The sequence below is a fragment of the Melitaea cinxia genome, chromosome 17, assembly GCF_905220565.1.
Source record: "Melitaea cinxia chromosome 17, ilMelCinx1.1, whole genome shotgun sequence".
Taxonomy (NCBI): Eukaryota; Metazoa; Arthropoda; class Insecta; order Lepidoptera; family Nymphalidae; genus Melitaea; species Melitaea cinxia.
This window is the reverse complement of record NC_059410.1, coordinates 13,116,230-13,129,677: the sequence shown is the minus strand read 5'-3', so window position 1 is coordinate 13,129,677 and position 13,448 is coordinate 13,116,230. Positions and strand designations below refer to the sequence as shown.

At 34.5% G+C, this 13,448-nt stretch overlaps 1 protein-coding gene across 1 annotated transcript; it reads left to right on the top strand.

Moving 5' to 3' along the window:
- Positions 1 to 4,269: 4,269 nt before the first annotated feature.
- LOC123661559 (antichymotrypsin-1-like) lies at positions 4,270 to 13,448 on the top strand. Its single transcript, XM_045596516.1, has 9 exons — positions 4,270 to 4,352; positions 6,446 to 6,549; positions 6,667 to 6,810; positions 7,788 to 7,988; positions 9,192 to 9,290; positions 10,923 to 11,063; positions 11,215 to 11,427; positions 12,153 to 12,285; positions 13,259 to 13,448. The coding sequence occupies exons 1-9, from the start codon at positions 4,325 to 4,327 to the stop codon at positions 13,387 to 13,389; spliced, it is 1,194 nt and encodes a 397-aa protein (XP_045452472.1). The 5' UTR covers positions 4,270 to 4,324; the 3' UTR covers positions 13,390 to 13,448.

Sequence of the window (13,448 nt, the reverse complement as noted above, 5' to 3'; positions counted from 1 at the left end):
GTTACACAATATTGAAACGTGTCATAGAAAGTATTATTTTTATTTTATTTTAATTTAAAAATTCTTGGCTATTTTCTTTCCTTTATCTTTTTGAGATTATAAAAAAGCTATTTTCAAAATTTTTTATAAAATGAATATCTATACGTTTTCAAATTTTCTATTTTAGTTATATATTTTTTTTTTATTATGTGCTTTATACAAATGTATATTTAGTTGTTTTATAAATAAATTCTAATGAGCTGTTTTCCTTGTGTAAACTTAAATTATTATAAATAAATAAAATAACATTTTTGGAAAAACTTGTGACATCCAGACGCTAGTAATTAATCTGAGGATAGGGTTTAGTGGTTTTTCGGAATCCATTTTTGATGTTTATTTTTGACTATTTTATTATTTAAAATAGATAGATCTAGATAGAAAAATCATTCATGTACCAATATAGGATATACTGGTTTCCTATCCTCTCATGCGTAATAACATCCCTGATGGATAGTGGTATTTTGTTTACGCAAAATAATAGTTTATTTTAAAACATTACGTCAAGTGATATGTGCGTGATATTTGATTGCAATAAAGCTTTGTTGACAGTTTCTTTGTGTTTTATTTCTTTGTGGTTTGAAATATTTTTATTGATATACTAGCTGACCCCGCAAACGTTTCTTTGCCATATATGTTATTAACCCGCTTAATCCCCCCCCCCCCCATAACTTAGGGGTATGAAAAATAGATGTTGGCCGATTCTCAGACCTACCCAATATGCCCACAAAATTTTATTAAAATCGGTCGAGCCGTTACGCAGGAGTTCAATGTTTAACACCATGACACGAGAATTTTATATATTAGAGAAAGAATTGTGTTCACAAAAGGAATCTAAAGTTACAGGACTGTATTTTTAGAATCGTGCCATCACTATCTTATCCGCAAGATTAATTATTAATCAAACAATTTGGGATTGCATGTTTAATGTGCGCGCTTTTTGCATGTAGGTAGGTATATTGATTGTGGAATGACCATCCCGCTGCGGTTTTCCCTGAGCCCTAGAACTTGGTGGTTATCAAATGTCGGCGTCGACTGAACAAACGCCTATTTATATATAAAATATGGTTATCTTAATTAGTTTACCTTATATATCTTTCTCTGTTTTTCCATTGTTGTTTTGATCGCAGACTACAGGTTAGTAATCACTTACATTAAAACGGCGCGGTAGTCTAGGAGACACCCTTAGGACGAACGGACATCCCGAGCCCTCCTAAAGGCCCCCTTCTTCTTTCACGGCCGGGTCTTAGTACCCGGCCACCTCACACGATGACGCTGTAAAGGTCGATAGACCAAGAGCACTTAACAGTTCGAAAAAAATACATTACAACTGTATGTACCTAACAATAAGAGTAGACACGGTTTTGTTAACTGTAATTCACGTGCCTAATTCTATAAGAAAATGAGTTATTGTTATTTTAAATAGAAATGACTAAACTTTAAATAAATGTAAATATTTATAATTCGAATTACAAATAAAATCTCAAATGAAAAAAAAATTAAATTAAAGGATTTATTCTAAAAATCCTGTTTATTAGGAACACTTGACATTTGGGTCATCTTCTCATGTAAAAGAATAAAACTAAACCATAAAAACACAGAACATAAAAATTTAATTAGCGGTGTAATTATAAAACGTCTGCCAACAACTCGTTTCTCTATAACTTCTTAACCGACTTCGAAAAAGGAGGAGATTAGGCCCATAACGTGTTAAGGCAAAAAAAATTAGTAAAATGTTATGCACGATGTAACTTAATTTCGTGCTTGCCGGGATTTCCAAAACTTACATTTTTTTAATTGGATTCCCAATTTCTAGGAGGAAGTGATAACTTATAGTCAATAAATATTTACTTTAATTTAATGCAAGCATTTTTGTTTCTTTTGTGAGAAATCTTTACCCTTCTTTTGGGCCCCCTAACTAAATTTAATACAGATCAAAAGTACGCTACGCCACTGTTTGAGGAGTAAGGTAATGAACCCGTGACGAGAGTGTTACGAAAAGTGTGATCGGGCGAGAGGTGGGAGTACACATTTTCTTTCTCTCTTTCTCTCTGTGTGTGGTCTAAAGCACACTCGTTTTTTAATTTATTTTTTATGTATGTAACCTAAAAACTTTTGACTGTTTTCCGATTTCGATGATTTTTCTTTATCTAAATCTATATCTGCAGTTCCGTTTAAATTTCATTGAGATCTGACTAGGACTTTTCGAGTTATATTTAATAATGCGTATTTACTTGACAATTTTTTTTATCGACCTACGTTGTATTATAGCGCATAACTTTTTACTGGGAATACCGATTTTGATGTTTCTTGTTTCAATCAAAAGCTGCTGCTTATATTGTGGTCCCATTTAAATTTAATCGAAATCTGATTAGATACAACTTTTCGAGTAAACTTGGATAACGCGTATTTACTTTATTATGCTTTCGTCTATCTACGTTTTATTATTTGTCGATGTAATTAAAGTCGGTTTTTATTCGTTTACGAGCAAACAATTATTAATGATAAAAAAAATCTTTGAGTTTTTGAGTCGTTAATATACTTTTAAAGCCGCATAAGTTTTATTACCTTTCAACTGCTACTAATTATCTATGGACGTTAAGTTCTAGTATAAACACTGGGTTAATTAATATAACCAGTTTTTTTTTCTTATTTACATTTTTTATTTCTTCTTTTATAGGGTGAGGTTACACTACCGTTTTATCGCGGCGTTTTATGTTATAGGTATTATATTATGGTAAGGAAATAATTATATTAACAATATTTTATGTTAAAGAACTTATTATATTATGATGTGCCGCGTAATATGCGACCGCAATTGTATTTTTTGAGACAGACTGATATTTTACCCGTGGCGTGTTGCAAAATCATGTGAAATAATTCGATAGTAGGTACCTAATAAAAGCCCGTTTTGGTAAAGCTTTAGATTAGGTAAAACCGAATTTCGGGACCGTGGGGGGATGGGGGGGGAGAGGGTGGGGAACGCTACCCCTGGTACCACTGTCACACCTCGGAACCCCATGGTTATGGAGATATCCATGGTTAAAGTTTTGAGGTTAGAAGAAGAATTTCGAAAGTTAGAGGGAACGCTTGGCTCCGGCGCTGCGGGAAGTGCAGCCCTTCCGCCCTTGCGTGCGAAAGCACGCTCACTCATGCTCCGTTCCGCAGCGGGGTCGCCGAAGGCGACCAGCCTCAGCCGCTCCTCTACGCATTCGTTCGCGCGCTTTCGCACGGCGGGCGAGGGCTGCCCTCCCTCCGCGCCTCCGCGGCACAAAAAAAACACTCTAGAGGTAGGACAGACCAAGACCACGTGGACAGTGGGGTGCTCCGATTCGGTTTTGGGTATTTTTCGAATTTCTAAACCTATATTCTAGCACGCAATGTTACTAATTTTATTAGAATATTATGTCTGACGCGTTATTTTGTTTAAAAATGTCGATTTGTCAGTCGTTAAGCGTCAGTTCGTATCGTTTGTTGATCTTGCAATCGAGATCGTTTTTACGTAAATTTGTTCGAAAATAAAATGTGAAAGTTGGTGAATGGAGCATATGAGTGCACTTCCCGCTGCACCGGAGTTAAGGTGGAGTCAGACACGGAGCTCTAAGGTATTGTAATATCTCTGAATCACGTAAAGTTAACCCTAAAACTTCAAACACGATATCTTCGAAACCACGGGGTTTACGCGAAACGCACACTACGGGGGGCTAAAAAACCCACCCTCCCCACCACCCTTTACCCTCCCACCCCCATTTCACCCCATAAATTGGAGGCCACTTAACTAACAAATGACCAATTCTTCTTCTAACCTCAAAACTTTAACCATCGATATCTCCATAACCATGGGGTTCCGAGGTGTGATAGTGGTACCAGGGGTAGTGTTCCCCACCCTCCCCTCCCCCATCCCCCCACGGTCCCGAAATTCGGTTTTACCTAATCTAGATCTTAGCCCCCGTTTTTAGTGAAACTTAATATTTTCATAAAAATATTAAACTTTTTTTAACTTTTTAAGTACTTTAATGTTTGTTTATTAATTATTCTGTTTCTTAGAAATATACTAATGTAATTATTGCACTAAAAGCTTAATTCAAGCGGTTTTGCGGCTTTTAACTGCTGTATATGCTTACAACGGTGTCTCGGTAACGATTATACGAATGACGAAAAAAAACTGTAGTGTGTCCTTAGCCTTATTGTTAGTGTTGTTGACACTGTGGTCAGTGCTCTCATTAGTCAAGCAGTCAGTCGGGATTTGAGTTGCGGCTGAGACAAACGTCAGTGATCAGTCGCCAACATGAAACAAATACTACTACTGTTTGTGGGTACGTATGAAAAATTTAATAACTGATTTATATTTTATCATATTTTTAAATAGCTTCGCAGACCGCAGTCAAGTAGTGCTACCTTTTTTTTAATGGTTTACAGAATCTTTTATTCTTTTAAAAAAAAATTAAATTGTTTTATTAAAATTTTTAAAAATATTTAACAAAAGGTAATAAACCTATGTCTATAAACTATAATATTATAATATTAAGAAGGGCGAATTTATTTGATGGTTTGGACGATGTATAAAGATTTAACTTTTATATACAAATAAAAAATGCCAATGCAAGTTAAGCTTTGTGTATGTTGTATACCCTTTTTAATGTATTAGAATTAATTTAACACAAAACACTTAAATTAGCATAACATATTAATGTTTGACTTATTAAGTCGCGCTAAAAAGAAGTAGTCCTAAAAATAAATAAAGTACATAAATGAGTTCAATAATTGTGTTTACACGCAAATGAAAAAAAAACTGACTGCAATCACCTCGACAAGTAATACAATGTAGGTAGACGAAAAAATTGTCAAGTAAATATGCATCATCAAAGATTACTCAAAAGTACTCGTTAAATCTCGATATTTACACAGGACTACATGACAAGTATTAGCTTTCTATTAAAATAAAATAAAATTTAAATTCGGTACACCTAGTAAAAAGTTATGAGGTTATAATACAACGTAGGGTGACGAAAAAACAGTCGAGTAATACGCGTTATTAAATATTACTCGAAAAGTACTTGTCAGGTCTCGATTTAATTTAAATGGGACCATATGACAAGCATCACTTTTCGATTAAAAAAATAATCATCGTAATCTGTCCACCCAGTAGAAAAATCTGAGGTAACATACATAAAAAATAACGAATTGAGAACCTACTCCCTTTTTTGAAGTCGGTGCAGAATTATAACATTCTGTTCGATGAACGATTTTTAACCACAAATTGCCAATCAACTGATTAATTTGTCTGATTCATACATTATAAACATACTTGAATATTATGTCAACCCTTTACATCATAGCTTTAAATGAATGGATACTAAACTCGGGTAAAATCGCGTGGGTCTAGTGGTAAAGTTGCGAATGGGACAACTTATATAGAATTATAATTATCTACTAATTGTATTTAATATAATTACGTAATTATACTAAGAATATATTCCTGATAACGCGTAAAGTAAACACTGTGTGGTTTCTAATCTTAAGGAAAAAGATGGAAACTTAAAAGTTTCTGTATCTAGGTAAGAATTGATTAATAATATTAGTAAATTTTATTGTAGATTAAAATAATAAAATATAAGAGATATATATTATATGTAATAATGTGTGTGTATACAAAAAGAAATCAATAATTAAAAGACCTAAACTCATTAAGAAACTGTTAATCTTATATATAAAATTCTCGTGTCATAATGTTAGTTAAAATACTCCTCCGAAACGGGTGGATAGATTTTTATGACATTTTGGTAGGTCTAAGAATCGGCCAACATGTAATTTTTTGTACCTCTAAGTTATAAGGTGGAGGGGGGATTAAGGGGGTTAATAACATATATTGCAAAAAACGTTTGCGGGGTCAGCTAGTTATAATATATAATTGTATTTGCTCGCAAACGAAAAAAACCGACTTCAATTACATCGACATGTAATACAACGTAGATCGACGAAAAAATAGCCAAGTAACTACGCGTTATCAAAGATTACTCAAAAAGTAGTTATCAGATCTCGATAAAATTTAAATGTGACCACATGACACGCATCACTTTTCGATTAAAAAAGTATAAGGGTCCACCCAGTAAAAAGTTGTGAGGTAACATACATATAAATACACACGAATTAAACACGCCCCCCCCCTTTAATTCTTATTAGTTTGTATTCCTTTTTGTTCTTGAAACCAGTTATTAATCAACTAAAAGTGAGTTTGTGTTACAAAGACAAGACAGTGTTAATACTTTTATTTCTTTGAATATATTGACCTTTGACGTCTCGCTAGTCTGACTAGGTCACTGACCCACCCCTTTTTCCAGTTTTATTTTATGCTAGAGTAATGTTTCTCATTTTGGTAGTTTCACATGGCTATTCACTTTTGTTTTAGTTACCATTGCCGCAACCATGGCGCAGTTTGAATTCACTTTTCCAGAATACAAAAGAACGCCACTTGGAGATACTATTGACCTTGCTTCTATGAAGCTTCTGAAGGTATGCATCGAAAATGATTTAATAATTTGACCAAGATCTCGCTTGTACACTAGTGGGTTTTACACAATAATATGGTGTTTCAAAGCTGATTGCTAATAAAAAAAAATGTATTCACAGGAAATATATGACAAATCCTCCAACAAAAATGTTATCACATCTCCTCTAGGAGTGTTGACCCTCCTCTCGCTGTACGGGTCTGGATCTGAGGGAAAAAATCGAGAGGAGATCATGCGACTACTGGGTTCTAACGATTATAAAGAGGTGAGATCGTATTGTTTATCGAGAGTTAATATAATCATGTAGTAACCCACACATTTGTACACATGACGTGATATGCAAATCGGATTACTGTTAAATTTATAGATAAAACTATCGGTAGTTTTTAACTGAGTTAGGGCACATCAGGTAATTTTCTGCTCAAAATATGGAGCATTCCGGCTGAAATAGTACCTCAACCATACAGAAGACCACAGCTAAATAATATTATTTTTAAGTAGTATTGTTTTCCTGTTGGTGAGGAAGGTGACCAGAGCTCTTGGGGGAATTGGGAAGAGGGTCGGCAACGCACTTGCGATACTTCTGGTGTTTCAGGCGTCTATAAACTACGGTAATCGCTTACCATCAGGTGAGCCGTACGCTTGTTTTGCCGACCTATTCATAGAAAAAAAAGTATATATATATATAGTCTTTTGTATGCCATGAAGAATTGAATGTTAAATAAACAGAGTATATGAGAGCAGAATTATAAAGAAATTTAAAAATATTCACACCAAACATCTCGGTTTTTCTGCGATCATCATCATCATCGTTAGCCAATCGCAGTACACTGCTGGACATAGGCCTCTACAAGTTCACGCCAAAAACGGCGTGAACTCATTTGTGTTGCCCATAGTCACCACGCTGTGCAGGGTCGATGACCGCAGGGCTGACTTTGTCGCACCAAAGACGCTGGTGCCCGTCTTCGGCCTGTGTATTTCAAAGCCAGCAGTTGGGTGGTATTCCGCCATCGGTTGGCTTTTTAAGTTTCAAAGTGGTAGTGGAACTGTGCTATCCCTTAGTCGCCTCTTACGACACACACGGAAAGAGAGGGCTATATTCTTTAGTGAACTAGGGGAGACCTACATCAAGCAGTGTATTGCGATAGGCTGATGTGATGATTCAAAATATTCTAGCAAATAACAAAATTATTCTGAAAAATTATATATTCCTGTAGTTATCAGCTTGATCTTTTCGTTTAGCTTTCAGATTCCTATAGCTATCTAAGTCAAAAGTTCTCTGCAATGAACCCACGCTATCTGACTCTTGCTAACAAAGTATTAGTATCGGACAAGTTCACTGTGAATGATGAATTCTCTAAAACAGCAAGATCATACCGTAGCGAAGTGTCCAGTATCGACTTTTCAGAACCGAAAAGTGCTGCCGAAATTATTAATAATTGGGTGAGACTGGATTTATTTAATATTAATCAGTATAAAAAAAAACATTTGTTAAATTTTATCTGAAATTATGTAAATTTAGAATGTTCTTAATAGCTACATCGTAAGAAAATATATTTGATAAAGATTAAAACAAACTTCAGTAACCGACCCTTTAATATAAAATTGAATTCGTTCCTAGCCCTTTTTTTGCGTGAATTATGAAAGAATCAAAATGAAAAATATGTTAAGGTTTTCTAAGCTTGTATTGGGGATAAAAATGTAACAAACGAAAAAAAAATGTATACGACTTCGTTTGCGTTTGTGCCAAGTCCTGAATTTTCAAAAACGTAAAGAATACAAAAGTATATCTACCTATTCTCAAACTCCATTCGTCATCACTTTGAGAATCATCACCAGCGAGAAGTTTGACATGCTTATTAGTAGTATAAAAGCGAGTTAGATCAATTCTGAAAGCAATCAAACGCCTTGCATATCTCGTACAACGTACGAATGCATACGAAACTATATGTAGTTTCATGAAAAATATCCTTCAAAACATTAATAGAAATAACCAATATAATTTTAAAATAGAATAGCAACGGAATTCAATTTTTTTTTAAATAACTCTAACTTACCGTTTTCTAGTAGAAAAACGTTTTTGAAAACGGTACTTGAAAGCACAGAATTAAAAGTTGATGATGATTCATTGAGATTATTAATAGAAAAAAATATATCTTTTTATTAACGAAGATTCAAGGATATCGATTGGTTGTATTTGTTATTTTTGGTTATTATTTTTACGCTGTGACAGCAAAAAATACCGGACTTGAGGAACCATAATATGGCTTCGTATCCGGTAAACGGTTAACAATGAAGGAAAACAACAAAAATTTTAATATTATTTGATGTCACTAGTATTTTAAACACGTCAGTTTAAAATATATCCATTTGAAACCGCAAAATCGTGGAGAATTCTTAATTGGTAAATAAGAAACATCGATTGGGTTTGATTATTAGACTTAAATCTCCGGATGGAAATAACTTTATACAACTGATTGCTAATTAATAATATAATAGATTTAGTGGATAAAATTATACAGTAAAATAAAAAATAATAATAAATAGAAAATTCAGTGATATATCAAACGACTAGTATGAGGCACAAAATGTACATATTATTAGATATATTAAAAACGATACTATTAATAAGCTCTTTATTTCCAGTCGTCCGAAAAGACAAAGGGAATGATCAGCAAACCTGTTTCCGAATCTGACATCGACCCGGCTGCAGCGATCGCTCTTCTCAACGTGATCTTCTTCCAGGTATAAAAATATATATATATATATATATATATATATATATATATATATATATATATATATTTGTTACATAGACAAAATAACTTACTCAACATCTGGCTGCATTCATTTTATTAGTACGACTATCCCTCGTGATTTTACCCATGTAATTTACAATTTATTGGGAATGTTGGGGGGAAAAGTAGCCTGGGTGTTTTTCTGAATCTTTAGGTATCTAAGTACCAAGTTTTATTATAATCAGTTCGGTAATTTTTACATGAAATAGTAACAAAAATCCCATCCGTCTTCATAAACTGTTGCATTTATAATATAAGTAGGAGTTTAAGAAACGTACGTTTTCGGACTTTTGCAGATTGGTCAAAACTCGCGACGTTGTCTTTTTAACTCGACAATCATATTTTCGTGTCAGTATTTTTTTTTTTTTTTTTTACTGTCATACGAATTTCTATATTGTATAACTGACACTGTATTAAATTATTATTGTTTATGTCCGTACATCTTGATAAGGCTCTGGAAGTATACCAAATGTTTTCATCATTGCTCTTACTATCACAGTATAATTGACTCATGTGGATTTTTCCACGTAAACAGATAAAATTTTGTTGATTTGGCTGTTACTGTTTGACATAAATTATTTAAATGTAAACATTGATTAAACTATTATCAATTTTTAATGACTGGTTAATAAAGTGTTTTGTTACTAGGAACTGTTTACTAATGGATGTATCTACATCTTTCTGTGATTATGATTTCGGTTCTGGATTTCACAGATTACTCATGCAATTTTCATCTTCATCGTACTTCAGTCCTTGATGTTGAGTTTTCCAGAAAGAACCATTTATCCAAAAAATAGAGTTACTTAATATGGGATGACCACTCTGCTATAATGGGTCTGATTCCCGCTCGGAGTAGATATTTATGTTTATTCAAATATTTTTTTCCGATCTGATTGTCTGTCCTTGCCGGTATCCCTACCGTGCCTTGGAGACCACGTTAAGCTGCCTTCTATTTGCAAATGTGAATCTAAAAGTTGTTGTCATTATTAAGGAGAAACGGGTCCTAATTGCTCATTTTACCTCCCGCTGGTAAAGTCTATTCGTAACTTAACTGCAGGATTAACTTTATCCACAACCCGAGAAACCGGCCCTTAGTGTTAATAACTGCTTGTAAATCAACAAATAAACGGTAGTGAAGGATAATACTCACACTCTGGACATACTCTGGTGTAGTGGTGCATGTAGGTGCCTAAACACCGCCGGTTTGCGGGTTCAACTCCCGCTCAGGATGGATATTTGTATTTGTACAAATATTTGTTTTCTGTTTGGATAGCTATCCTTGTGCCCCCCCCCCCCCCATTTATCACAAACTCCTGATAGTAATCGTTACTTATAGTAGGGATATACCGGCCAACCCGCAGTGGAGCACGTGGGGAACGAGTAGGTATAATATGGGATAGTTTCAGAACAAGCTTACAAAAGTATCAGCTTACAAGAAACTTTTCGTTGCCTTTACTAAAAATTGCCAAGTAATGTTCCTTAATCCTTTTAAAATATTTTCGCGATATATTTATATACCTTTCTGAACAAGTGTTGTAAAGGAATAAAGTAAAGACTTAGATTCTGATACTGTACTCAGGGTCACTGGCATGTGCCGTTCAACGCAAGTGAAACTAAAAGAAAGGACTTCCACTTGGATCGGTCCAGGGTTGTCAAACTACCCATGATGCATCTGCAGCAGTCACTGTTCTACTATGAGGACAAAGATATGGACGTTCAGGTATGCTTTACTTCTAGGATATTCCAATAGGAAACAAGTGAAATTTTAAGAAATTTTGGATTTTTAAAATTTACGAAAAGCTCCCACTAATTTTGAACATTATATTATTATTAAAATTATAATTCAAATAAAACATTTGTCCTCATTACAGATGATCGAGCTACCTTACAAGGAGACGAAATTCCGCATGATCGTTGTGGTACCGAATGACATTGATGGTCTACCAGAAGTGCTGAAGAAGGCTTCTGAGAAGGGACTCCTAGAAAACGTCTTCCGGATGTCGCCTCCTGGAGCCGACTTGGATTTAGACATGCCTAAGTTTGAAATCAGATCCAAAATAAATCTCAACAATATTCTACCGAATGTAAGAAAAGAAGATATTTTAAATATATCAAAACAACCTTTTTTGTAGTCCTCTCTATATTTAAAATAGATAATTTGTATATAAACATTCCATACATTCTATTGCGAGTCGTAAAATTGTGAACTATTCTTGAACTTAGTCTGTTGTTAGCCTCTTAAGACGTGCCAGGTGGAAATAATGTAAAAGATGGAACTTTGATTTCTGTTCATAATTTAATGAATCAATCAATTTATAAATTACAAATTTAATAAAATGTATGCGATACAAAAATTTATATATATATACACGGAGTCTTTTATAAGCATTAATAATGTTTTACTTAAATTCGGGTGCATTCATAATAATCATTTAAATTTAAAAAAATTTGTGTCTGTTGCGCTGGCGGGTACGCGTTTGATCCCCGCACACCACAAACATTTGTATTGGCGATACAGATGTTTGCCGTGGTCTTAGTGTTTGTGCAGTCTTGTGAGTCTCCCTACCGTGCCTCGGAGAGCACGTTAGGCCGTCGGTCCTGGTTGTTATCATGTACACCTGATAGCGATCGTTACTCATAGTTGGTAATATATCTGCCAACCCGTCGTGGGTCAGCGTAGTGGATTAAGCCCTGATCCTTTTCCTCTTTCATTTTTCTCCTTCATGAGGAAAGAGGCCTAAACCCAGCAGTGTGATATTACATGCTGAGGCTGAAGGCTGAAAAATAATCTTTTTATGGTTTTATTAAGGTGGGCGTGTCGAGTATATTCCAAAATGGGTCAACTGGTATCGTGAAAGAAAGCAGCGTGGTTGTATCAGAAGCTTTACAAGAGGCTTTCGTCAAAGTAGATGAGGAAGGTGCAACGGCTGGAGCCTTCACAGGTATTACTCGATTTTTTTTTTCATTTAAATACTTTGAGTACTTATAACTTTCAGTTATTCTTTTGAGTTTCCCTTAATTTTCATTAGTCGACATTACGAAATTATATTAATGTTAATTACATATAGCTACAACATGGCTGGATTTATTCTGACATTGTAAACAATTAGCGGCATATTTTAAATAATTTACACATAACCTTGAAAAATTACAGGCCTAAACATTTGTCATAAGCCTCTCTATCCACTTGTCAAAACCGCATAAGTCTGTTCAGTTCAGTAAGGATCTCTGTTTTGTAATTTGTAGTGATTTTTTTTTATGTCACTAGTTCGGCAAACAAGCGTACGGCTCACCTGATGGTAAGAGATTACCGTAGCTTATAGACGCCTGCAACACCAGAAGCATCGCAAGCGCGTTGCCGACCCTATACCCAATCCCCCCCAGGAGCTCTGGTCACCTTACTCACCAACAGGAACACAATACTGCTTGAAAAGAGTATTATTTAGCTGTGGTCTTCTGTAAGGTCGAGGTACTACCCCAGTCGGGCTGCTCCATATTTTGAGCAGGAAATTCCTGCTGTGCCCTACCTCAGTTAAAGATAAAACTATATCATATAATGAAGAATCAGTGTGATATAAAATGTAATACAATAGACAATTTTGTCAAGCCCACTTTTAGACTCGAGAGGCTAATTACATTATTTATAAGTAATGTATAAAATTCACGTACACGTCGTTCATAATTCGTCGTGTTCGAGTAAACCTTACGAAACAAAAGTGTACAAAAAGTTAAATCCATATATTCATAGTTTGCCCCCTCTTATTACTTTTACTGTTTTTTATTTCGTGATGAGTCAATGACCTAACGATTTAATGTATATAGATAGACATCAAACTATTTTTTTATTTTATTTGTAGTACGTTAGTGCAAGAAGTAAATGATTATTATTATTATTGATTCATCTTTTTTATTCAGGCTTAGTCGCGGTACCAATGTCATCCCTTTCTGAGCCTCCTAAGCCGATCCCCTTCAAGGTGGACCGACCCTTCATGTTCGTGATCTTAAACGACGACATCGTGCTCTTCGCTGGAACTTACGCACATTAATTAATTTGAAACGAAGATTTTCATGAAAAGAATTTTTTTTAAATACAATTTAATTTTTT